Source organism: Phocoena phocoena, chromosome 15, assembly GCF_963924675.1.
Source record: "Phocoena phocoena chromosome 15, mPhoPho1.1, whole genome shotgun sequence".
Lineage (NCBI taxonomy): Eukaryota > Metazoa > Chordata > Mammalia > Artiodactyla > Phocoenidae > Phocoena > Phocoena phocoena.
This window is the reverse complement of record NC_089233.1, coordinates 15,029,324-15,057,256: the sequence shown is the minus strand read 5'-3', so window position 1 is coordinate 15,057,256 and position 27,933 is coordinate 15,029,324. Positions and strand designations below refer to the sequence as shown.

The 27,933-nt window shown below is 43.0% G+C and overlaps 1 protein-coding gene across 1 annotated transcript; it reads left to right on the top strand.

The window, feature by feature from the left end:
- The first annotated feature begins 1,280 nt into the window (after positions 1 to 1,280).
- Positions 1,281 to 27,933, top strand: NIPSNAP2 (nipsnap homolog 2). Its single transcript, XM_065892438.1, has 10 exons — positions 1,281 to 1,437; positions 11,284 to 11,423; positions 11,506 to 11,551; positions 14,393 to 14,487; positions 14,823 to 14,893; positions 15,823 to 15,963; positions 16,812 to 16,843; positions 21,951 to 22,045; positions 25,546 to 25,629; positions 26,783 to 27,933. The coding sequence occupies exons 1-10, from the start codon at positions 1,346 to 1,348 to the stop codon at positions 26,845 to 26,847; spliced, it is 861 nt and encodes a 286-aa protein (XP_065748510.1). The 5' UTR covers positions 1,281 to 1,345; the 3' UTR covers positions 26,848 to 27,933.

Below are 27,933 nucleotides of genomic sequence, written 5' to 3'. Positions count from 1 at the left end.
GTCTGGGAGAGCCGAGCAGGAACATGTGCTATTGATCAGTTTTTATAGCAAAAAAACAAAGGACTGGTCCGAGGTGAAAATTTCGTTTACCGATTGGTCGGGGCACATATACTTTCCTTCTCTAGGGTGGGAGTGGGACAGGCCAGATGCCTTTCCTTATTTGGGACAGGTCCTGTTGCCCAGGTGGGTGTCGCCCAGGTGGGCTCAGGAATTTTGTAACCATCGCAACATGGTGGGGAGGGCGAGTAAGAGTCCGGTAAGGGGTGCTAAGGGGTGTAACGCTGATACTTTTTCAGGCAGGGTCGTATTTTGCCCTTGAAGCACCTTTGTCCTTGGAGCACCACACAGGATTCGCACTGGCCTTGAAAAGCTCCCTTTGGTGGCTGGGGAGCTCCTCCCTGTTTCTCTCCCTTTTCTAACTGTCCAGCTCACTTTCTGCGGGCCTTGTCTTGGTTGCGGTTTCATGTGTACATTTGTGGCTCTTTTATCTTGCCACAGGATACATTTGCCCGCAACAGTGCCATCCTGACCCACGCCCTTCTTTAGGCTGTTTCCTTGGCCAGGCGGAGTTGTCCTTCCTCCTTCCACGAGTCAACTCTTTCCCTTGGGACTGCGCTATTGTGCCAGCTCCCCAGGCTCTATCCTGCACTTCCCAGGCACCACCGGTTACATGCTCTCCCGTCCGTGTTCCCTCCCTTCTCTCCATTTCAACACTTGACACTCCAGTCATTTCATATCCAGCCCCACCAGACTGGGACGGCTCGAGGGCGAGGATGGGGCCCAGCCCACCGGTGCTGAAATCCACGGGAACAATGGAGTCTGGAGACCACGAGAGAACCTGAGTGTGCGTCCATCCAGAATGCTTCTATTACAGCGTAATAGGCAATATATTTACACGGAACAAAATCCAAAAGGGTATTCGGGGAGAAGCCCGCCCCCCCAGCTTCGCACCCCAGCTCCTGGATTCCCCTAGGAACCGTGTTACTCTCCCCTTGTGGCTCTGTCCACGTGGGTTCAAGCCTTGCCCTTGTTCCTTTGGCGCACCCTGTGTTACGCACCGAGCTCCTTTCGCTGGAGCTTAAGGTCTCAAAATAGGTTTTTCTCCGGGGTCCCTTTCTCGCGGCTCGCAGCTGCGGGACCTCAGCGCCGGCACGCACTGCGGACGCGACCGCCGCGGGCCCCGCTCCCCCTGACGGCCGCGCCCCGCACTGCAGCGGTATCGCGTCCGCCCCGCCCTGCCCCGCCCCCGCCTCGGCTGGCCCGGCCGGGGGAGGGGTCGCGGCGGCGGCGGCGGCGGCGGCGTCAGCGGCGGCCCGGGCGGTGGGAGCCGAGGCGCCGGAGCAAGATGGCGGCGCGAGTGCTGAGCGGCGGCAGAGTGGCCTCGGCCGGCAGCTTTCTGCGGCGGGCCGGCCCCTGCAGCCTCCAGCCCGGGCTCTGGTGAGCAGCGCCGCCCTTTCCGGGAGCGGCCGGGGAGGGGCCGCCGCGGGGCGGAGGGCACGGGTCCCCGGCACGAGTCTACGCCCCGGCCCGGCCGCGCTCCCACTGGGCAGGGCCTCCCGGACTGCGGGGCGGCGGGACCGAGGCCTCGGTCGGCGCGGACGAGCCTCGGCGAGGTCGGAGTGCCTGCCTGCCGGGCCGGCCGGGCTCAAGGTCACGGTGGGAACGACGCTCGGCGCCGAAGCCACGTCCGCGCGCCGAGGGTGCCCGGCCTGCGGGACCCTGACCCGGCGCGACCCGGAGCGGTGGCAGGGCGGCGGGCGCATGCCTGAGGCCGCAGGCCCAGAAGTTGCGGCCGCCTGAGAACACTGCTCGCCCGCGCAAAGCCTCAGTGCTTGATTCCGCAAATGGCAGTAGAGATAATCCTCACCTCCTGGGTTGTTGTGAGGAAGAAATAAAATACCGCATCGTCCCCGGTGAGCCCTCAAGTGGAGGTCGGGGAAGTAGTGAAGAGGTGTCAGCCCTAAGAACAGTCGTTGACTTGCTTTAAAAGTAGATAGCGAATCAAAAAGTATGTACAGTTATCAGCACTAAGGGGACGTTGGCTTCGTGTTTAAACTCTTTTTCTAACCTCATTGGATTAAATATTTGGTCAGAATCCATCCCTGAGATAGCCATGTCCCATTTTCCAAATCAAAAAACCAAATCCCATACTAACTTACGGCTTTGCTTCTTCGGTTTCTTTACGTTGGGTAACTTAAATTTCCTCTTTTTGTTTGTGTTTAATTAAATAGTGAGCCTATAGAAAATACAGTTGGCACTTAAAAATGGAAGCGGGAGGGAGCTACCTGTTAAACTCCTAATACGGGCCAGCTTTATACTGATACGGCTTATTTAATGTAATCCTAGTAGCACTCTTAAGAAGTAATAGGATGTGCATTTTAGAGATGAGAAAGAACCTAAAGGGCTTGAGACACGTGGCTGGAAAAGGCATTTGAACCCAAGTTTGTGAGGCTTGAGGCCCAGTGCCCTTCCTAGGACTCATGCTCAACTTGTGTTTCAAAATTTGATATTTATGTTTCCAAGTTGGTTAACAGATCACCCTCCGTTTATTTTTATTCTGTTATTAAGTATCTACTGTTGCTTTATTTTTTCACACAGATGATAAAAGCCCATGAAATTGATATTTTCTTTTTTTCACAAAAGACAGCTGAGACTGAAGGTGTTCCCCTAAAGTGCCCAAGGTCACTTGAAGCTAATAAACTGGAGATTTGGACCCGGGTGTGCCCGGTACCCCCACTTCCTGCTGGGGCCAAATGCTCTTGACACTGGCGTCCTTGTCTCTATACAAGGTCCCCTGTACCTTCTGACTACTCACTCCTTCCCGGGCTCTAGTCTGCTTTAACTGTAGGTGTTCTTTAGGACTCAGTCTGGACCCAGCTAACTCATTGATTCTATCAGATACTGAATGTATATGATGTCGATGAAGCCCTATGAACCTGAGCATAATAGCCATGGTCACTCTCCCCAGGAAGCCATGCAGAGGTGAAATCCCACGTAGACTTACAGATTGAGGTAGGTGGCATGGGAGAATCAGGGAACCTCCCTGCATGAGGTCATGGAAGGCCTCTCTGAGAAGGTGGCATTAAGCTGAGACCTGAAGGGTTAGTGGGCATGAAAGCCATGAACAGGAGGAGTCAGGCATGCTGGGAAACCCGAGAAAAACCTAAGAGCAGGAGTAAAGGGAAGATGGAGAACAGGTGGCGAGCAGCAGGGGCCCGATAATTCCAGGCCGCACAAGCCATTGAGAGAGCTTGGATTTTACTCTGAGAACCATGGAAGACGTTTAAAGGTATACACTTCAGTGTGACATGATCTGATCTACGTTTTTAAAAGATCAGGCTGACTTTGAAAAGGGGACAGTCAGGACAATGGCCAACTAGCCAGATGCTGGTGCCATTTACCGAGACTCGTTTGTTTCAAAGGTGAGAGTGCCCACCACGTGCCAGATGCTGTTGGGAAGCATCAGTGAATAAGGCACGCAGGGTGCTTGCTAGTCATTCAGAGAAGGAGGAACAGGTGCAGGGTGGGGAGGGGGCGGATCCAGGGCAGTTTTGAACCCGGTGAAATTGGAGATGTCTGTGGGCTACTCGAATAGAAAGACCCAGTAGGCAGTTGGCTTATTGTACCTATATGACTCCTCCAAGGAGATGTCTGGACAGCATTTGAGAGTTGTCAGCATATAGGAATGCAAAATGTTAATAGATCCATGGGTTTCAGTATACTATATTGTATTTGATTGAAATTTTTCATAATAAAATGCTTTTTTAAACTACAGGAATGGATGAGATTTGCTTGAGGAGTGTGGATAGAGAAAGAGCTGAGAAGCAGGCCCTGGGCTGTATGGATATTTACAGGCTGGATATAGGAAGGAGAGGCAGCAAGGGAGCTGGAAGGGGCAGCTGTAAGGTCATTATTGGTCAGTGCCCGGGGGCGGTATTTCAAAGAGGGAGTGGTTCAGCTGTGCCAGATGCTGCCAGAAGGTTAAGATGACGGAAGAAAACCACTTACCGACAGGGGTGGTTGTGAGTGACATTGCAAGAGTGGTTCCAGAGGGACGGAGGATGTGTTCCCGGGAGGCCGATTTGCCAAGCACATCTTCGCTCTGCTCAGTGCCAGGCCCTCTGCTCAGCTGTTTACTGAGCACTGCATCAGTGTCCCCCAGGTGCTGGAAACGACCATGTACTCAGAATTTAACTCATCTTCCTCCTGCAAAGCCTGCTTGCTCCTCCTGGGTTCTCTCTCCCCAGCCGTGGAACATCTTGCATTTAGTGGTCCAGGCCAGAAACCAGGTCTTCCCCAAGCCCTTCCCTGCCTGCTCCCGCCCGTCTAGTCAGTTGCCAGATCTGTTAGTTCTGCCTCCAGCCTGTCTTGACTGTGCCTCTGCATCACCACTCGGCTGGATTCCTATCAAGAGTGTAGACTTGGAGCCATTGGTGAGGGGGACAGCTAGAGAATTCCCCAGAACAAATGAACAGGACATTTTCCTACTAGAAAGATCTCTGACATGAACCCTGACTAGATCCTAATCCCTCTTCCTTTCCACCCCACCTCCACCAAGAAAAAAATCTATAAAAATCATTTTAGGGACAATTGGGGACATTTTAAGATGGAGTAGATATTAGATATTATAGAATTACTATTTTCCTTAGATGTGATATTTATTATTAGTGACATGGTTTGTCCCTGATCTTAGGAGATGTGTGCTGAAGTATTTAGGGATGGTGTATCATGATGTCTGCACTCTGGTTTCATATGGTTTGGTAAAAATGAAAAAGCAAAATATATATAAACAGTAAAAATTATAAAATGTTCATTTTTCATCTAGATACAGGGCATAGCGGTCTTCGTTATACTGTTCTTTCATCTCTGTGTCTGAAGTTTTTCAAAATGAAAGGTTGGGGAACGGCTGTCTCTAGCAGCAGTGGCGAAGACAGATTTACTGGGCTTGGCGGTGGGGCGGGGGAGGGGAGTCCCGTGGCTCCTGCTTTAAGGCAAGACTCTTCTTCTGGTGGGCCCTTTGGCCTCCGCCCCTCCCCCTCCCCTCTGCCGTATTCACATTCCCCTGGCTTTGGCAGCTAGAGTTCTGCTTCCGAGAAAGTCCTTCCTCCCGTGGGCAGCAACCTGACAAACTGTTCCTCATCTTCCAGGCCCTCAGCTCAACAGGTGCCTCTTCAGAGGGCTGGTCCATGTCTCCCTCAGGCTGACCCAGACCCCACTCCCTCTGCCCCAGCCGCCACGCCCACCACCTGTGTCTCCACGGAGGGGCCCTTCTTCCCCTGGACTGTGATCACGTTTGTCCGTCTGCTTCCACCAGCAAACCAAGCTCTGTGAAGTCAGGGCCAGGCTTATTCCTCTTTGTAGCCTCAGCCTGGCACATGCAGGGCACAGTCCGTGCATATTTGGTGATCAGACGACCAAAGCCCCTTGCCTCATCCTGTGGTCTCTGTGTTAAATGTGTTTCCCTTCTGTAATTTGCCCCGACTAAACCAAAACACCATCTTCCACACCTAATCAGAATCCGTGTCTTCTCCTCTTCACCTCAGGAGTATCTTTTGAATGCAATCCATCCCCTTCATCCCTCCTGCCATCATCTTAACCCAGGACCATCCTTTGGTCCATCCAGTGAGTATCAGATGCCTTTGGTGTGCCGGTACTGCTGGACTGGGCAGCCCGCCAGGAGCCCAGGAGCCATGCTCCCTGCCTTTCTTGCTTAGTCCACCACCGCACCACCGCCGGGCTGCTTTTTACGCCTGGATCTTTTCTGAAAACGTGCTAGCGTTGCCCTGTCTACAGGATAAGGTCCAGCTGATAGGCTTGGTGCACGGGAGCCCAGACCCCCAGGCCTGCTCGCCCTCCCGTGGTTCCTCTCACTGTCCTCCCACACCCTGTTCTCTTGCCTTCCTGAACGCTTTGCTGTTCCAGAAACATGCCACACAGCTTCACGACTCCATGCCCCAGGACACGTTGTTCCCTTTGACTGGGATTATCACTGGCTTTGTCCCTGTCTTGCTTGTCCTCCAAGACAGAGCTACAATGTCTCCACTGGAGTCCCTCTCGCTCCTTGCAGGCCAAGGCCAAGGCGGTTCATTCCCTCGAGTTCCCACAGTGCATGTGAGTCCACAGTGTCTGTGACCGCTCTGGCTGTTTACTGATAGGTTTTTCCCATGACAGTGGGCAGGCTAGGCATCTGTTCATCTTTGTATCCATTGAGCCAGGCACATAATGCTTTTTCTATTTAGAATCTAGTGTTTTGTAGGATGTGCTGCCCCCTACCTCACCCGCTGTAAAGTGCCACCCAACACATATGATGTTATAAAGACAGCTGATTGCAGTGTTTGTCACTCTTGGTAAAGCACCCTAGCCCAGCCCAGGTCTTATCACCCTGACAGCTGTTAGCATGGCTGCTTCTATCCCTTTCCGTGATTCAGCTTGGACTGGGCACATGAAGCAGTTTTGGTCACCTGCCAGCTGAAAGAGTTCAGAGTTCAACAGTCAGTTGGGGCTGTGCTGCGCCACACTGTTTTTCATTTGTCAAGACAGTTGCTACCCAACTGTGACAAGTAAGCAGCACTCAGGCTCTTGTTGTGTGTCCTGTGTTGTTGACTACTTCTTAGGTCAATCTTTAGCTTACAAAGTGGTGTCATATCCCTTACCTCATCTTACCCATCCTAAAGTAAATCCCTCTGGTATTAAAATCTGGAACGAATGCTCACTTGGGGAGGTTTGTGTGGAGGAGGCATCCCTTATTAGTGAAAATATTTTGAACTTTACAGTTAGATCTGGGTTCATATTTTTATCTTGCTGCTTCTTAGCTCAGGTTGTGTAATAACCTCTGTGAGCCAGTCCTTAAAATGCAATAATACCTACCTTGCTAGATTGTTGCGGGGATTAAATGAGAAGACAGGAACAAACTGCCTAGTCCAGTGCGTAGCAGGAAGTATGTGCTTATTAGCTTGTAATCCCCTTAAGTTCTAAGGAGGAAGGGAAGAATTACTTTGGAATTTTTTTCCCTTCCAGATTTAGTCCATCAGTAATTCTTTATTATAAAGTATTAAATCCATAGGAATTAAATATCAATATGAGTGCACATGGTATACGCTTGTCTATGCACTTCTGGAAGGATTCATTAAGAACTATTAGTAGTGGTTGCTTTGGTGAGTATTTCTTAATGAAATTCCTTAGTGCTGATACTTTTAGAAACTTCCATTGTACCCCTTTCATAAGGGGTACAATGTTCATAATTGTTATTACTAAAAAAAAAAAAAAAAAAAAAACTATACAAAGTCCCGTTAAAAAAATTTTAAAACTGGGCTTCCCTGGTGGCGCAGTGGTTGAGAGTCCGCCTGCCGATGCAGGGGACGCTGGTTCGTGCCCCAGTCCGGGAAGATCCCACATGCCGCGAAGCGGCTAGGCCCGTGAGCCATGGCCGCTGAGCCTGCGCGTCCGGAGCCTGTGCCCCGCAGCGGGAGAGGCCACAACAGTGAGAGGCCCGCGTACCGCAAAAAAAAAAATCTTAAAACTTTCTACTTTGCATATCACAAATTTTATATGCTTGCCGTTTCGCTTCATGATATTATTTAAGCAAATATCCCAAAACATGGTGTGTTTAAAATACTTTAAACACGGGAATTCCCTGGTGGTCCGATGGTTAGGACTTGGTACTTTCACTGGCGAGGGCCTGGGGTTCAATCCCTGGTCCGGGAACTAAGATCCCACAAGCCACGTGGCACAGCCAAAAAAAATAAAATGAAATACTTTAAATGAACTGACAAAAATGTTTTTATTTTTATTGAAGTAAATTTTACCATGATTCATTTGGAGAATTGCCTTCTTCAGAATTAGTTTATTTATATAATCAAAGAGTGGGGACTTCCCTGGTGGTGCAGTGGTTAAGAATCTACCTGCCAATGCAGGGGACACAGGTTCGAGGCCTGGTCTGGGAAGATCCCACATGCCGCGGAGCAAATAAGCCCGTGCGCCACAACTACTGAGCCTGTGCTCTGAAGCCCGCGTGCCTAGAGCCCGTGCTCTGCAACAAGAGAAGCCGCTGCAATGAGAAGCCTGTGCACCACAACGAAGAGCAGCCTCCGCTCACCACAACTAGAGAAGGCCTGCGTGCAGAAACAAAGACCGAATGCAGCCAAAAATAAATAAATTTGGAAAGAAAAAAAAAAGTGAATTGAAACCAGACAAATACCATATGATTTTGGTTTCTGCTAAAGAGCTAATAATTTTTATATATAATTTCTTTTAATTTTAAAAGTATTTTTTAAGTAGTTTTAAAAACAGTTTTTAAATCTCACCATTAATCAGGTGCTGTCCTAAGTGCTTTAAGTGTATTTACTACGGGTTAAACATGTACTTAAAAAAATACAAGAGTAAAATAAAAAACATAGTCAATACAGATATTATATGGGGAAAGATGTGTGTCTTCTCTATTTTAACTCTCCATCCTTCCTTCAGGGATACCACCATTAACACTTTTCTTAATTCTAAGGCATTTTAACATATAATAAAAGCAAAATGGAAGAATTTCCAACTTCTTTTTACAGATGCCGCTTAGGACTATATATTTCTGTACTATGCACTAATAAGAAAAATTGCATGTACTGGTATTAACTTGTTATTTTGCTTATTTAATATGAGCTTGCTGCTTTTTAATCTTAAAAGATTTGAAAAAATGCTTTTCTGTTTCTTGACCATTACTGTATTTATAGAAAACATTTTATTGTTAATTTTATATTTGTATATTTTGTTTATATATTTGTAAGCTCCATCGGTCAAAAAAAAATCTTTTTATCTGGTTTCTAGCTATTTGTGATAATATCCTATGAATTGGTTTTTAAATTTAAAACAGTCATACGGAGTGAAAAGTGTTCTGTAATGTTTGTTCATTAAGGCAGCAAGTCAATTTTTTTTAAGCAAAAAAAAGAAAAAGGCTGCCAATGTAACCCGTGAAATTTAGAGTTCTGTTTTTTCTAAAGCACCATAGTTGAATAAGAATAGGAATTTGTATTAATGTGGAATCCACTCGTTCATCTCATGAGGCATTGGGGAATTTGCATGTCATGCAAGTTTTTCTTGCCTCTTGTTTAAACTCCCCTTCCTTAACACCTGGAGTCACTCTCTCTTTACCTCTTATATTTGCTTTACGGTATCTGTGGCCTTAAACAGGTCTGCTAAACAGATTGAAAATGGTCTGTAGGAAGTCATCTAGTGTTTCCAAGAGATCCCCCCAGAAAACGCTCACACTGGCCTGTGAGTAGCCAGACCTTGTTTTGAAGCACTGGATAAGATCTGAGTGTTTGTATTGGTCATTTGGAATCCCAGCACGTTACTGCCCTTGGCATGATGTAGCAAAGGGCAGAAAAGATCATTTATGTGTACGTGAATTAAAGATCAAAACAATAAAGAGTACGCCGTGATAGCCCTGGCCAGAGAGGATGGTCATCTGCATAAAGGCGATCGTGCAGAAAGAATGGGCACAGACTCAAACAACTACATTCTGTATGATTCCATATATGAGACATTCTGCAAAAGGCAAACTGTAGAGACATAGAACAGATCAGTGGTTGCTAGGAGTTGGGAGAAGGGTTGATTACAAAAGGAGGAATTTTAGGGAGTGAAGGAACTGTTCCCTATCTTACCGTGGTGGTGGTTACATGGCTTTATGCATTTTATCAAAACTCACAGAACTGTATGTCCCAAAAAGAGTAATTTTACTGTGCATGAATTAAAGTGGAGAAGATGAAGGGATGCGATTTGTCATTTGATTATGGTTGTGTGAAGTTAGGAAGAGGGTGAGTCTCAGCCAGGCTTTCATTTTTAAAATCTTGTTCTCAGGTTATGTATACCTATATACCTTACCCATAAAGGAGTTTCTAAACATGCACTTTAGATATTTTAGCTAATTTTAGGTATAAAAATAATATATGTATATGGAAAATTCTCAAAGAGTCCAGAAGGTTATACAGCGAAAAGGAAAACTCTCTCCTCCCATCCCAAGCCCACTCACAGTCCCCAGATGTCCTCACTATTAGCAGTTCACTTTGTGTGCGTATTTGTGGTACTGTTCTGGGCCTGCTTTTCCATGTAACTCATCTCAGCGATACCAACATATCAGTGCGTGTAGATCTGCCTCATTCCTTGTATTGATTGCATTCTATTCTGATTTTGGCTCTACCTTGATTTATTTGACCAGTCCCCATTAATGGGTTCCAGATTGCCTGTACCAGGAACAAACTGGAAACAAGGTAGTAAGGAATGCTTGCACGCATTCAGCTGTGTGCTCTTGTCTAAACATAGCTGCCCGCGGGACATGCTACAAGTGCGACTCTTAGGCCGAAAGGCCTGCGCAGTTTTAATTTTGCTATGGATAATGTCACACTGCCCTCTAGGGAGGTCACACAAATTTGTGATCCCACCAGCAAAGCATATGGGAATTAAACATGCACTTAAAATTTCACGGGTAAAGTGTAATTTGTTACTTAAGTCAAATCTATCCTCACTTTCTGACAGCGTGGATAGTAGGAGTTCAGTTATAAGATGAAAATAAGCAAATTATTTATATGTTAATGAAGTCTGTATTCTTAGGTTTTTGTGAGTTAAAAATCTTGATTCTAAGGTTAATTTAGTTTAGGGGTAAAATAGTTTTTTTAACGAAAATTCATTTCACTTTCTCTGTATATTCCTTTTCACATTCTTTTGTCGTGGTAAAGTACATATAACATAAAATTTGCCATTTTTAAGTACAGTTCAGTGGCGTTAAGTGTGTTCACATTGTTGTACAACTGTCACCACCATCCCTCTCCAGAACCTTTTCATCTTCCCCAACTGAAGCTCTGTACCCATTAAGTAGTAACTCCCCATTCTCCCCTCCCCTCTGCCCCCGGCAACCACCATTCTACTTTCTTTCTCTGTGAATTTGACTATTCTAGGTTTTCTTGTATGGAAAAGGTTTCCTTTTTCTATGTTGAAAATTTCCTTGGAGGAAGGAAGGACACACGGTGGAACTCACAGAGATACACGTGAGAACTCTCCTAGGAGTGCCGAAGTTACTTCTCTCACACTCCGCTCCTGCGTTCAGAGTGCACGCTGGTGGTATGGAAAGTGGACATGCGGTATCCCAGGTTCTAGAATAGTGCCTAGACGGCGTGCTCAAGGCGTATTTGCTGAATGGATTGATGAATTTATGAAAACAATGTACTACACGACACAACCTAAAGACCCTGGGATCTTTGTACCTCTGATTAAACTCAAATTTTTGCATTTGTTATTCCATAGGAAATTGGCGTCTTCCATTAACAGACCTCGAGAGGACAGCTGGTTAAAATCCTTATTTGTCCGGAAAGTTGATCCAAGGAAAGATGCTCACTCTAATCTCCTAGCCAAAAGGGAAACAAGCAGTCTGTACAAGTTACAGTGTGAGTCATAGGTTTGCTATCTTCATAGTTGACTTTTTTCCCTTCGTTCATAAGTTTATCGTTGAATTTTCTTTTGTTTCAGTTCACAATGTTAAACCGGAATGCCTAGAAGCATACAACAAAATTTGGTGTGTATACCAAACTATCCTTTACTTGGGGAAAAATAATGATTTTAATATTTGTCAGTTGCACTAACCCTTGATAGCAGAGCGAGATCTTTCACGCCTCTTCTTAAAGCTGAACGTGGAGAGGCTCTTAAGTTGAGCTCTGTTGGGCATTACCAAGGATGTTTTGATTTTAAGCACTTGTTCAGCTAACTCCTCACATAGGCTATCAGACTTTGGAATGTTACTAGACTCTTTCAGGTTGGAAGGGACCTTGCAAGGCGGTCTAGCCCCGCTACTCCTCCAGTGCTTGAGTCCTTTCTGCAGCCCTTCCTGACGCTATGCTTGAAAACATTTCATACGCGCCATTTCTGGACAGCTCTGAGTGTTAGGAGTTAGAATTCACATCCCTGGGACCTCCACTGTGTCCAGTTTTACTCCTAAGTAATATTGCCACGTGGGAGCCCTGTATGGATTTCAGCAGAGCTGCCATTTCTTCCCGGGTCTTCCATCCGCCAGGATTCAAGTCCCTTCAGCAGATTCTCATATGACATGAAACCCATATATTCTTATAGAATTTGTAAACTTTAAGACCAAAGAGAATTAAGTGCGTTAGTTATTAACAGAAATAGCATTTTAATGATCAGTTGTCCACAAATATAATTTAAAAGCTTTTTTTAACCTTTCATATCTGCTGCTTTCATGAGAAAGCAAATGATTTTGTTACCAGAATCAGCGTAACTTTCAGAAGCAAAACATCTTTTGTTGTCTTACTTTTGGAGGTGGTTCGTGAAATATAACATTAGCGTTGAGTTCCTTGCTCACCTCAGCACAGTTCTCTTTATCTTAGAAGTGCCCTAAAAACAAATGCTTTTTTCTAATTCTCTACTCATAAAATGGAATTTTTCTGTATGCTGATGTTTCCCTGGATTATCTTTCCTGTCCTGTTTTGTTTTGTTTTTTTCACTTCATCTCCTGTCTCAGATTCCTGGCTATCTATTCATGTTCTCACTTCAAACTCAATGTGCAGAATTACGCTGCTCTTCCAGTTTCTCCATGTGTGACACTCACCATGGTTTTATTTGACTCTTGCCTTAGTTGTATGTGATTAGCCGGTCACTAAGGGCTGTGTATTCTTCATTTGATGTGTATTTTGCTTCTCTTTGCTTGTTTCCCTCTCCAGGCCTGTTGAGGCCCATTTCCAAGTAGCCCTTTCTGACTGCCTTCCTGGGTTTGAAGCTGCACCTGTACCTTCGCCCCACCCTGCAGTCCATTACCCAGAAGTTTGTCAAATTGATCTGCTTGAGTTCTGTTTTCTCCTTCATCATGTTTGTTTATCTCTTCTCTGAAACTTTCAGCAGCTGCCTGTTTCCAGCCTGGTTTTTAGGGGCCCAGATAATGAGGTTCTTCCCAACTCATCGAGTTCTGAGTACAAGTACTACCTACCTTACAGCCTCCATTCACTTGGGTCATCTGTGCAGGCTTCCGTCTTCCACACTAGCTCCAGTGCTGAGTTGTTTACTTCCTGATCGTGTCATGTGGCAAAAAGAAAACCCAATTCCATTTCCCTGACATAATCTGTCTTTCTTCACCCCCAGTTTCCATCAATCCCATGTGATTTCTGAACTTTCACGAGTCATACATCAGATACATTTAATATCTGATCTTAATTTTAAAAGTAAATGCTACCCTTCAAAAAATTACGTGGTTTGGTCGTTGTACTGGGTCTTAAAGTCATTTGAGTTTTCAGTTAGACATAAGACCATTCAGAGCTTTTCTCTGTTAACTAGTCATATCCACCCAGTCCTAGTGCTTCAACATCGGGTGGTGATCACTAGCTTAATATCACTTGACGTCAGCAAATAATAAGAACAGGTTCCATTTCTGACCCTTGATATCTTTTTGCATCCACTGTTGGATCTATATGGCACTTTTTCATCGTAATTTTTCTATTCAAAAAGTGTGCAAATTTTAGCTTTTCTCTTGGTATGATGCAGTTATGGCTCTTCCCTTTACCTTTCCCTGTCCATTAGAATCTGTAATGCGGGAAGGTTTCCGTGGAACCAGGCTCTGACACCTCTGTTAAATTAATACACTGCCAGGACCATGCTCAATCAATAGCGACAAACTGGGCGGTGTGTCTGGCGTGGGATTAGGTGCGATACCTTTCAGAACCCCTCAACTGGTTGAATTGAGTAGAAACTAATTTATGCCTCATGTCATCGCTTTCATTTGGGTTCTCCTGCCCCTTTGACGCCCTTCGGGATTGTTGGGGTTGGGGTTGCTTCCAGACTGTGTTGTGTCCCGACTCCGTCGTCTTCCTTAAAGCCCACTCGTTCTCTGCTGCTGCTTCCTGTGCCTCCTGGGCCGCTCCTGTCATCTGCCCCATCCTCCACATGACCTCCTTCCCTTTCTTTTCCTGCGTTCTTTTTCTACTATTCACATTTCTCTCATCCTTCCCATCTTTGGAACCAGCAAAAGTTAGCTTTCATACACATCACCATTCCTAAGTATATACTTCTTTTTTTTTTTTTTTTTCTGAAACAGCAAATAATAGACTCATAGTTCCTGGAATTTTTGGACCTTTGGCTCTTCTTTATCATTTTTATCAATATACTTGAGTTACTTACCACTGTTCTAGATAGCTGGGGTATCAGTCACCTAAGCTTCTGATAATTGGGACATGAGAGCACAGCAGAATTCAGCCAAAAGGCTAATTCTGCACGTCTTTTTATCATAAACGTATTCTGAGGTCAGTTGTCAGAACACAGAGTAGATGACCTTTTCCTGTTACTGATCATGTGTTGTCCACCTGGTGTAATTTCGGTGGTTGTTTAATTAGTGTTGCTCTTTCTTCTCTTTAAGTCAAGAGGTGTTGCCAAAGATTCACGAAGATAAACATTACCCTTGTACTTTGGTGGGGACTTGGAACACGTGGTATGGCGAGCAGGATCAAGCTGGTAGGAAGCAGAAGTCTTTGGAATAAACCCTTGTTCCTTAAGCCTTTACTGTCATTACTTAAATGATTTTTAACATAATGCTTGTTTTTATAAGCAAAGCTTTCCAAGTCTCAGTCTAGTTTTATGGTTAAAGTGGTTTCTTCAGTAAATCACTGCAGAAACTCCTTTTTGATCGTTTTTCATGTTTGAATCTATTATTGAAACTTTATGGTGTAACTTGAGCCAACACACATTACAGTTTTGTACTGTGTTAACACCATGCGTATCTAGAATATTTTCAAGGTAAGAGTATCATGAAACTCTAAATGTATGTTATCGTTTAAAATATATTTCAGTTCACCTCTGGAGGTATGAAGGAGGTTATCCAGTCCTCACGGAGGTCATGAATAAACTCAAAGAAAATCAGGTAATGATTTTTGAAAAAGACTAATGATATAGTAGATGTTAGTACAGAATTAAGTGACTCTTTTCTGCCATCGTTTTTGTTAGTAAACTGTTAGTTTTCTGTGGTAAAAATTTTATTATTTGGACTCTTGAGCTTGTATTTAAACATAGAGTAACCAGTTGTAATACTATTAAAATGGTAGTTCTTATTGTAAAAGTCAGTTGTACTTTGATAAGCTGGAACTTTGAAACCGGTAAGTCAGTCTGGGTTACCTAACACATATCTGCTTCAGGAACTGACAACCACTTATTCTTCATCTTGGGCCGACTTTGCTATCCTCCCCCTCCCTTCACGAAGAGGTGTGTGTTAATGGAGAATATTCTACCAGCCATACATTATTAGGAAAGAAAACCTTTTGTGTAGACTCCCCGTCCATATATAAATGACTTTTTTTTTTTTTTTTTTTGCCTCGCTGTGAGGCTTGTGGGATCTTAGTTCCCGATCAGGGATTGAACCCGTGCCCTCAGCAGTGAAAGCACAGAGTCCTAACCACTGGACTGCCAGGGAATTCCCAATATAAATGGCTGTTTGATTTTCTGATGTTTTGAGGTGTCCATGTCACCTGTCTCAATATGCTGTCAAACAGTTAGAAGAACCTAAAATCATAGGAAATTAAATTAGTTTACTTTGTCATTTAAATAATTAGGATGACTATGTAGTTTGATATCTAAACTTGGACACTTTTGAGAGTGAAAGGGAATACTAATAGTCATTATGCTGGTTCAACAAGATGTAAACTGGGACCGTCTCAGGCCAACTGGACCCTATTCATAATAGTATTCTATTGTGGGAGGAACATAAATGTTGCTAAAGTGGGTTTATATATAAATCCTCTAATATTTATGATATAAATATTAGGAGATTTCATGAGCACCTTTGTTCACTCAAAGGAATTTGCGGAATTCCGTAAGGCGAGAAGCAACATGCTTCTCTCGAGGAAGAATCAGCTGCTATTGGAGTTCAGTTTCTGGAATGAACCTGTCCCACGGTCAGGACCGAATATATATGAACTCAGATCTTACCAGCTCCGAGTAAGTACTGAAATAGGAGTTAACTGTCCCCTTGTTCTTCTGTGCAGAAGGACACGCACCCCTGATGCTGAGTGGACCGCAGACACTGAGCGAATGTTCTGTGATGTGTGTTTGGCTTGTTTTCTCCCCTGTCCAGTTCTTCTCCTCTTATTTCCTTTCTTTAAACCTTCCTTCTTTCTCCTCCTTTCTCTTTGCTAAGCTCATTTGTTTTTTATAGCCTTACACATAAGAGAAAAGACCTAACATGCAGGACCAGCTGCATTAGATAGCATCTATTGTCACTGAACTAGAGCAGCCAATAAGCATGTGACTGTTGACATTATACAGCACTGTAAGAGAAACGGGGAATAGTATTTGCACGACTTTCTAGATATTTCCCTACTTAGGTGACCACTAAAAAGAAAGGCCCAGGTGGCAACATAGTTAAAGTGAAAGAGTATCAGTAGATCTTGGTGGTCTAATGCTCAGTATTATACTGGAAAAAAAACAAGTGATGTCCTTGTTAGGTTTACTTAAATTGAATTATTTAAAAATTTCACAATAAAGTCTGAATAGGTACCAATAATTGAATCATCGTGGGCCTAACTATGGTTTTTATGACTATAATTGGATGACTTAATTAACTCTCACTTTGTGTGTATGTTGTCTTCTTAGATGAAGCCACAGAATATTACTTCCACTGTGGGATAGGTACGAACACAGTGAATAATACTATTTTGTTACATTTTTTTAATCTGTTAGATCTCACATTATTAAAAGTTAATTTTTAAGTTAGTCTTGTCATTTTTTATACTGTTAGTTCCATATTTCTTCACAGAAGAACTAACCGAATCCAAATCTCTTTTCAGCCAGGAACTATGATTGAATGGGGCAATTACTGGTGAGTATTTTACCAAATGATGAGTTTGTGAAGTCTTATAAATAGATTCTTTTAGGCCATAGTGTTACTTCTAGAAATAAAATCTGGGGTTAGTGCCATGATTTGATACTAGACTGTTGTTTTGTTTGATATATTTGTATTATGAAATTTTTCAAACATATACAAAACTAGAGAGAAAAATACCGCAGGTCTCCCTTCCATACCCATTACTTAGCTTCAGTAATTATCAACACATGGCCAGTCTTGCTTAGGTCTAAATCCCCCAACCCAGAGTATTTGGAAGTAAATCTCAGACAACATAAAATTTCATCTATAAATATTTTAATATATATCTCCAAGAGATAAGGACTTTTTATTTAAAAAAAACAAAACCCCCCAAGTGTCACATGAAGTTATTTCATATTCTTCTTGGATGTTATCTTTTCTGAAGTGTTGCTTTTGTCACATAAACAGAGCACCACAATGATACAATTGCTACTTTTATTTTTTCTTAGTTTAGCAAAATACGAATTTTTCTTCAAACTGATCTATAGATTCAACAGAATCCCAGTCAGAATCCCAGCAGGCTTTAGAAATGCAAGGGACCCAAAATAGCTAAAACAACCGTGAAAAAGAGGAACAAAGTTGCAGGACTCACAGTTCTCAATTTCAAAACTGACTGCAAAGCTAGAATAATCAAGACAGTATGGTACTGGCATACGGACAGGCATATAGATCAATGGGATAGAATTGAAAGAAAAGAAATAAATTCTCACGCACGTGAGCAATTGGTTTTTGACAAATGTACCAAAACAATTCAGTGGGGACAGATAATCTTTTCATCACAGGGTCCTCAGACAACTGGGTATCCTTGCAAAAAGATGAATTTAGACCCCTGCCTCACACTGTATACAAAAACTAACCAAAAATGAATTGTAGACCTAGATGTAAGAGCTAAAATACAACACTTTCAGAAGAAGACATAAGAGAAAATCTTCGTGACCTAGGATTAGGCAAAGAGTTCTTACATAAGCACCAAAATCACAATCCACAAAAGAAAAGAAATGGTAAATTATAATTCATCAAAATTAAAAGCTTTTGTAATTCAAAGGATACAGTTTTAAAAATTAAAAGACGGGTCACAGACTGGGAGAAAATTTTGCAAATCACACATCTGATAAAGGACTTGTATCCTGAATATATGAAGAAATTATACAACTCAAATCACGAGAAGATAAATAACCCAATTACAAAATGGGCAAAGGACTTGAATAGACAGTTCTCCAAAGATACACAAATAGCCAAAAAACATATGAAAAGATGGTCAGCATCACTAATCATAAGATAAATGCAAATCAAAACCACAATTATTTTCCATTCATCTCACACCCTTTAAGAAGGCCATTATCAAAAGAACAGAAAATAGCAAGTGTTGGCAAGATACAGAGAAACTGGAACCCTTGTGTACTGTAGGTAGGAATATAAAATGGGGCGGTCATCATGGAAAACAGTACAGAGGTTCTTCAAAACATTGAAAATAGCATTACTCTCTGACCCAGCAACCCTACTTCTGGGTATATATTCAAAAGAATTCAAAGCAGCATCTCAAAGAGATGTTTGCACACCCATGTTCATCACAGCATTATTCACAGTAGGTAAGAGGTGGAAGCAACCCAAATACCCATCAACAGATGAATGGATAAAAATGTGGCATATATATATAATGGAATATTAATGCAGCCTTTAAAAAGAAGGAAGTCCTGCCACATGCAGGGTGAACCTTGAGAACATTATGCTAAGCAAAATAAGCCAGTCAGAAAGGGACAAATACTGTATGATTCCACTAATAGAAAGTTTCTAAAGCAGTAAAAACCATAGACACAGAAAATGAAAAGGTGGTTGCCAGGGGCTGGGTGCAGGGGGGTTGGTGTTTAGCGGGTATAATTTCAGTTTTGCAAGATGAAAATGTTCTGGCGATCTGTTGCACAACAGTGTGAATAGACTTGGCCCTACTGGCCTGCACAGTTGAAAATGGTTGAGATAAATTCAATGTTATGTGCTTTTTACCACAATAAAGAATAAAATCATAAAATAAATTTGGGAAAAAGAAATTTAATGGGCAAAGAATTTGAATAGACATTTCTTCAGAGGAGCTCTATGAATGCCTAAAAAGGACGTGAAAAGCTGCTCAACATCCTTAGTCAGTATGGAAATGCAAAGTAAAACCACAGCGAGATAGTACTTCATACCCACTAGGATGGCTATAATTAAAAAGACAGAATAACGTGTTGATGAGGTTGTCAATGAATTGGTACCTTTACACATTTCTGGTGAGAATGTAAAATGGTACAACCACTTTGGAAAAGGAAAACCATGATTTTTACTTACTTTCAATTTATATATTCTCTTTTTTTCAGTTATAAAATTTCTTGCTTTGGGCTAGATAATTTCTAAGATCTACCTCCAAAAAACAGTTCTGGGATCTTTTTTTCTAATGAATCTTTTCTTCTTAGGTCATCAAAGGCTAAATAATGCAAGGTAGAATTCCTTTTCATTTGAAAACTAAGAAATACATATTTGATTGTATACTATTATTGTAGACATCATTTTATTAAGGAATTGGGGGGTAGGGTTGATGCTATAAGTGTAGTAATTTAGTTGCCCACAGAAGAGGATCACCCAGTTCTATGTTTCCGTATTACTCATTGAGACTTGCCCACCGTGGAATCCACAAGGAAGGAACTGAGGTTATTCTTCAGTTATTTTAAAAATTATTTATAAAGCCAGTTCATTCAATTTGTATTTTGGCACATAGGTAACTAAGGTGGTGATCTCCTCTTCACTTCATGCTTCTGATTATTTCCAGGCTAAGGCAAGTTATGTTTTCTTTGCCTACTGAGAAAGTGAATGAGAAAAATTCAGAAAGAAATGAACAATCCTGAATATTTATCACTATCAATGAAACTAAGGGTTTTCCCCCTTAGGGTTAGAATGCACATTAAAGAGATTTGCTTAATTTCAATAATTTACAAATCAGATTTGTAATTTTTGTGAAGATTATGAGCACTTAACACTACATGTAAGGTTAAAGAAATTAACATCGCTTGGAGGTAGCCCATGGGGGCAATAGCAAGAGATCCCTCCTTTTCCCCTAAAGAACCTGAAAGCATGGGTCACCTTTGTGGAGTTAAGCACGTGGTGAATGAGAGCCAAGATGTACAAGGTGACCTTGAGGAGACTGGCTTCCTCACTCCCACCACAGGCTGCCCTTGCTCTGATTCCACACCCCCCTTTGAGATGTTCTAATTCAGTTACTATGAAGTTTGCCTCTAAGAAGAGAATGCGCTGGTCAAGCCGACTCACTTATCTTGTCTCTCACTGTGGATATTAGTGGATTGAATCCTTGTTCATAGTCTCCAGCTCTTTTTTTTTTTTTTCGCGGTATGTGGGCCTCTCACTGTTGTGGCCTCTCCCGTTGCGGAGCACAGGCTCCGGACGCGCAGGCCCAGCGGCCATGGCTCACGGGCCCAGCCGCTTCACGGCATGTGGGATCCTCCCGGACCGGGGCACGAACCCGTGTCCCTTGCATCGGCAGGCGGACTCTCAACCACTGCGCCACCAGAGAAGCCCTCCAGCTCTTTTAAATGAATTAGAATGAATCCATCTTCCCAAGTCCTGTCCACTCTGGGACCCTAATATGACTGAGACATCAGGCCAAGCCTGGGCAGTGTTGATACAAATTGACTGGGTAACTGGGGTGTGGAGTCTCTTGAGAGACTCTACCTGTGACCTTCCTACATCACTTGAAGCTGCTTCCTTCATTTTCAACTTTGGTTCTAGAAAACTGCTTTAAGAAAACATACACATTTTAAAAACTTGTTTAGGATTTCAAGTGTATCACTAAATATAAAAATAAAGTACTGGTGCACTAAATATAAAAATAAAGTACACAAAAGAAGATGTTTAAAAAGCTCATACCTTTTGCAGCAGGGAATCTTAAAAAGCAAAGTTTAGGGCTTCCCTGGTGGCGCAGTGGTTGGGAGTCCACCTGCCGATGCGGAGGACGCGGGTTCGTGCCCTGGTCCGGGAGGATCCCACGTGCCGTGGAGCGGCTGGGCCTGCGCGTCTGGAGCCTGTGCTCCGCGATGGGAGAGGCCACAACAGTGAGAGGCCCGTGCACCGCAAAAAAAAACAAAAAGTTTAAGGCAAGTGCCAATTTTTAACCAATTTAATCACAATTTCATGTTATACACATAGACACGTGTATCCACACATGATGCATACATAATGAATGCCATTTGGTACTCATTTTCCTAACGGTTTGCTCAGGTAAGTGGGGAGAAAAGGAGGCAGCTTCAGTGTTGGCAGTGACAGTGAACTGCCAGGAAGCTCACGTCCATGGTTCTTCCATATGCTGTCTGAGGGGTCGCAGAATTCGACACCCGCCCTCGGCCGTAGATCACAGAGCTTGCGGGTTTCTCAGAGTTCATGGTGTGCAGCTGCTTTGTAGGTGCGGTGCACTTCCTTCCTCTCTGTTTTAAGCCCTGTTCTCGAGGCAGGGTCCCTGTCTCCCTTGGAGTACACTGCCTGTGGCACCGTGGGGTTCTCAGATCGAGAATTCCCTCACTTTCTCTCAGTGTGTTCTTGGAAAGCAGCTGTTTTTAAGTTGACAGGTCCTAGCCTACCCTCTGCCAGTTTTCTAGACTTCACGTTAAGAATCAGCAGTGCAAGCACATATCCTCACGTTGTTGTTTTTATTTTTTATTTTTATTTATTTTGGCTGTGCCGGGTCTTCGTTGCGGCCTGTGGACTCTTAGTTGCAGCATGCATGCGGGATCTAGTTCCCCAACCAGGGATCGAACCTGGGCCCCCTGCGTTGGGAACGCGGAGTCTTACCTACTGGACCACCAGGGAAGTCCCATGTTGTTTTTATTTTAATAGTTATGAATTACTGTCCACTTTTCACAAAAATGACTGCTGTAGCTATAGAAAGGTACATTTACATCTTATGTACATTGAAATAACTTTCGAATGCATTCTGAACAACCTGTGCTGAGGATGGAGGGAACTTACTGATACTTTTTAACATACCTGATTCAATATCTGAACGTTGTTTTTTTTCTTATAGGGCTCGTGCAATTCGCTTCAGACAGGACAGTAATGAAGCAGTTGGAGGATTCTTCTCCCAGATTGGGCAGCTATATATGGTGCATCATCTTTGGGGTATGTTTTTTTCCCTTCATTTTTGTATTCCTGGGATTTCAGAGTTCATTACTAACTAACTTGTCCTAGGCAGTAAATCGTATCTCAAGTCAGGAACCTTAAACACCGCTGCTGAGCCAAATGTCCCAGATGGAACGTAGGTGCTGGGCTACCCGGAACAAGAGGTCAGTAGTGCAGGGTCCACAGATGTGCGGCACGCCAGTGCGCTGGTGAAAGTGAGAGTGGGGCGAGGCAGCAGCCCCGGGATATAAAGGGATACAAAGCTATGAATTTGGGGAAAACCAATGAAAGGTGGAATGCGAGCTAGACTTCAGCATCTAGATGGGACTGACAGGTAGTGGTGGGAAGGAGGGGCTGGAACAGCCATGGAGACACAGGAAATTATAAAAAGTGCTCAGGAAACTACAGGTCGTGCCGATGGGCTAAACGGTAAGATACCTGCCGGGGACCTGGGTCTAAATGGGTGAGTTGAGGCAAGAAAAGTCATTTTCACATTGTGCCCCTGGGACCTTTCCCTGAAACCCTCCATGTCTGGGGAGGAAACCCCACTCCAAGCCTCCGCCAGCCACCGCTCACCTCAGCCACACACACTGGGCTTCCCCGGCATTTAAAAGATTGAAACCTGCACCAAATGATTAGAGGCCACCAGTAACCCTCAGCTCCCGGAATGTCAGGGTCAGTGTTTTCTAGCCAGCTGAGATTTGACCTCCTGAGGATCAGAGTTTTCAAATGGAGTAGATTTGCAAACAGATCTTTAAAAGATGTGTTCTGTGTCCCTGCCTTTTGATTATACTAACTGTAATTTAACCTTTATGGGTTCAAGGTGGGAGTGAAGTCATTTTTATCATTATTTTTTAGTGCATGATCTGTCCAGAGGATATAAGCTGAAAAGACAGACCCCTCCCCTTCCCCAGCCTGGCGGGGCCTCTGAGGGCGGCCTCTGTAGTGAGCGAGCGCCGGAGACGGATGGGTCAGGACCCACGTGCTTTGGCGCACAGGCAGAGGTCAGGCACATGTCTACTCTGAGGCCCTGCCCTTTTCCACCTTCCTTTTTGTCTCGAGTCTGTGTCCGCAATGTCCACTGCCCACTTCCTACTTTATAGGAAAAAGTCTTGAGATGTGCAGAGATGAATTCTCAGTTGTCTGCCCCCAAAACTTAGCCTCACTTTTCCATTTTTTTTAGAGAAAGAGAACCAACATTTATCAAGCACCTCCAGTGTGTTGGTTATTTATGCACCACTCCCTTTAATCCTTACAGCCACACACCACAATTGAGATACCTGTGACTCACAGGTGGTGAATAAATCACCCAGGACCCACAGCTGTTCAGGAGCTGAGCCAGGCTCAGACGTCGGCAAGTCTGGCTTCAAAGCAGGTCTTCCCCCCAGCACAGCCCCCCTTCCTGTTACCCTTGCACATGATGCCATCCCTCCCCCACCTCCTCAAGGCCTCGCTGCAGCCACGGCTCCTCCACCACCCCATCTGTGGCCTCCTTCCCTTAGTATATGAATGGGCTCAGTGCCTCCCATCTTTAAAAGCCTCCCCAAACCCAAAGGTGCATTGACAGATGAACAAAATGTGGTTTGTTCAAATTCATAGAAGCAGAATGTAAAGTGTATCGGGTTGGGAGAAGAGGGGAATGGGAAGATATTGTTCAATGGATAATGGTGGCACAACGTGAATGTACTTAATGCCACTGAACTACACATTTAAAAATAGTTAAAATAGTAAATTTTGTTATGTATATTTTATCCCCCCCCCCAATTTTTTAATTAAGAAAATTTGTAAAAGAACACAGGCCTCCAAACTGTGTTCCCTGAGGGGGGTAGGGCAGGGGGGTGGTGAGGGGTCACCACATGGTACCCTAGGTGTGCATCCGACCCCGGTGAGGACACTGCCGCTTGTCACATGAATGTTAACTGTTTTCCTCCGGGTGGTGAGAGGTAAAAGATTTTGTTTTCCTTCTATTTTTCAGCATCTTCAACATTTTATGTAATAAATTTATACTCCATTACTAGTGGAGGGAGCTTTTGTCTTTAGATGGTCAGATTGCCAGGCCTGCAAGGTTAGGTCTTCTCATAGGGAGAAGGAAGCCCCAAAACAGAAACTAGAACTGAGTAGGGAGCCCTGGGTGACCTCTTAGTCACGACTGACACCGTGTCCAGATGCCTAGGAGGCATTTCCCTGGTCACTGGTTAGAAGGATCTTGCCCGGGTTGGGAATCAGAGACCAAAGCACCTGGGTGAGATATCCGAATTGTACCCCAAGGACTCTGACCCTTGGCCCGTGCTTTTCCCTCCACCTGGAGTGCCTTTCCCTCCCGTTCCCGCGTGTCGATGATAAAATGGCCTTTTCAACCTGAAGACCCACTTGGTCAGATCACAGCTTCCAGGCAGCTCTCCCTGGTCAGCTGTGTTCTCCCTGTTGGGTCTCTTTGTTCTCCACTGCCTTGAATACAGTCTCACCCAGATCACTGTAGTGCTTTATAAATGCTGAGAAAAATGGAATCTAATATTGCTTATCCGTAGTCTGACAGTGTGGTTACAGATTTAACATGTATTGAGGAAGTTCACTTGGTTTGTAAAGGCACGTCTTGAATCTGCTAGACTGTGAGTCTTGAGAGCGCGTGGTTTTGCGTCTCCCACGAGGCCTAACAGTTGCTCAAAAGAGCCAGCTCACCGTCATTCCAGCTTAGTACTGAGTTCCCAAAGTATAGGCGGTCCCTGACTTACGACGGCTCAACTTAGAATTTTCCAACTTTACGATGGTGCAAAAGCGATCCACATTTAGTAGAAACTCTACTTCACATTTTGAATTTTGCTCTTTTCCTGGGCTTTCTATACATTCTCTCGTGATGCTGGGCAGTGGCAGCCGCAGCTCCCAGTCAGCTACACAATCACAAGGGTGAACAACCAATACACTTAAAACTATTCTGTTTCTTACTTTTAGTGCAGTATTCAGTAAGTTACATGAGATATTCAACACTTTATTATGAAATAGGCTCTGCGTCAGATGATTTTGCCCAACTGTAGGCTAATGTGAGTGTTCTGAGCACGTTTAAGCTAAGCTAGGCTAAGCTCGTCTATTGCAGTAGGTTAGGTGTATTGAATGCATTTTCGACTTAATATTTTTGGCTTACAGTGGGTTTACTGGGATGTAACCCCATCATAAGTTGAGGACGGTCTGTAGGCTCTTTGAGAAAATGAGGAGTGCAGCAGAACCAACACTTAATGGATACACAGTTGACCCTTGAACAACACAGGCTTGAACTGCTGGGGTCCACTTATCTGCAGATCTTTTTCAGTAAGTACACACAGTACTATATGACCTATAGTTGGTCAAATCCAAGGGTACAGAACCATGGATACAGAGGGCCGGCTATGGGATTTGAGCACCTGCAGATTTTGGTATTCATAGCGGATCCTGAAACCAGTCTCCCACTGTACTAGTGGAATTGTGTTTGGTTTAAGTCTTAATTCTTCTGTGTGGCTATTTTTAAGCTTACAAGGATCTTCAGACCAGGGAAGATATACGGAATGCAGCATGGCATAAACACGGCTGGGAAGAACTGGTATATTATACAGGTAATACCTTAATAGGCATAAAACATTTCATTCTTCTCATCTCATTGTTTTAATGTTCTTTCACCCTGAAGCTAATATGTATTTAAAAAAAAAAAAATAGTACGTTGCTCTAGGATCGTGAATTGTAAGGTTGAGGGAATGGAGAAACAGTCATATTTTTCTTTTGACAGTTATAGGACATTTTTTCAATAGAGAATATTCACTCTTTCAAGTATGTACGTCGTCTGGTACAGTTCTCAGATCTTCATGTGTTGTAAATTTTACATCATTACCCTTTTTGTGCATTTCTGTATTCTCTGAAAATTTATTATACAAATAAATTTTTTTCTAAGCTTTTCCTTTCTCATCAAAATTGTCCATTCCCCAAAGCTTTACAATTTAATACACCAATTAAAAAGTAATTTTGAAAATTAATTTGGTATTTAGACTTTCCATATGTACATGTGTATGGATGTGTACATATGTGTACACCTATACATGTATGTATACCTGTACACACACATACACACACACTATGAAATCTTAGTTGCTTGATTTTTAGAAGAAAACAACCAGGCTGAATACCACCCAATGACACCAATGCAGGTACCACCTATGTTGCACGTCAGGTACATTTAAGCCCATATCCTACCAGGAAGATCAAAGAGTAATTTGTTCTGGAAAATAACTATTATCTTGTCTTTTAATTCAAAAAAATCATATAACTGTATGTGGCTTTGCTGTTTATTCTTACATTTCCATAAGTTCCCAAAGATGTGTTTTACTTAGCACTGACAGTTCTACAAGTACAGTGTATTTGTTCCTTTATACAGGATACAGTCAAATTATTTGATGTTATATAAATTTTAATTCAGTTGAAAGAACCTTCTGAGAAAGCACCATTTTTCTCACAATATGGACTTTCCTAATTTCCTACAAATGAAACAAACACATTTCCAACAGAATGTTTTAATATCATCTTATAGGATGTCAGCTGATCTGTCATTAGCTTGTGTATTTCTTCCCCTGAGATCAGTCCTAAATATTCCAGTACTCTATTCTGATTTTAAGCAGCGTGTCTTCTGAATATTCTTAGCAACCTATTTGTTAATGTATATTTACTGCAGTCTGTTTAGAAAAGAACGAGCCTAGTAATCTTGATCTTTGTTTTCAGTCCCACTTATTCAGGAAATGGAATCCAGAATCATGATCCCACAGAAGACTTCACCCCTCCAGTAAAGCTACAGAATTTTGATGTGCCTACATAAATTTATGTGACAAGTACTTGTCATAAATTAATTTGAACTGTATATGAAGTGAAAAGAAACACTGAAGTGTAAACTGCTGTATATAGCTTGTAAGAGACCTCTTTTCTTTAAAATTTACAAAATCACAAGAAAGTAAACTTACAGTTTGGCTGATTGTAGCAGTGCTCTGTAGTCCTCTGAAACATCCCTGTATTTGTCGAATATACCTTACAATACCGGGCCACCTCTCCCCACCCTCCAGGAAAAGAGGGCCCAAATTAAAATTGGAATCGTCTCCAAATAAGAATCCAACAATGGAAAAAAGTTAGCCATTTCTTTATAAAAAGCAAATCTGTTTTATAATTACAGATTTTTAGACAAATTTCTTGTATCAGGAAGAAATATGAATTTTGTCATGTTTCTGTAGCATTTTTCTGAGTCTCAGACTAGGAACAAATTATAAGTGTACCCAGTATCTGCAAATGTTTTACTTCACACTCATTTTTAATGTCAGCATAATAAACGTGTATCATTACTGAGTTGGAAGTGGTTGATCGGTAATTCAGTCTCCACATCGTGTATCAGGATATCTTTATATGAGAGGAAAAAATGGCTTGAACCTGTGTATCATATGTGACTTTGAAATGAACACCTTGAACAGCACTAATTTTTATTTGTAATATTTTTCTATAACAAAACGAGTAGCACTAGGAAAAGAGGTTTTATTTTGTAAACAATCATCTGTGACCTCAGACATTCTCTGGTTAATATTTTAGTAAGCTCACAGACGATTTTTCCAAGATCATGTATGAAGGGTGGTGCATGTTGAGATTTAAATTGGCATAAAGCTGCATACTTTGTCTAGCTCTGATTTAGTTTTTTAATATAGTGTGCCAATTTTGTGACTGTAATCATGTGAAAGTCCTGTTGAAATGAAAAATTATGTCTGACCCCCAGATCAAAGAATTTATGTTGAAGTGTGAATAAAAAATCTCATACCAAATGTCAAGCTTTTACATGCGAATGGTTTTCTCCAAGAACATATAAAATTCAATAAAATCCTCTTAATTTTCACATA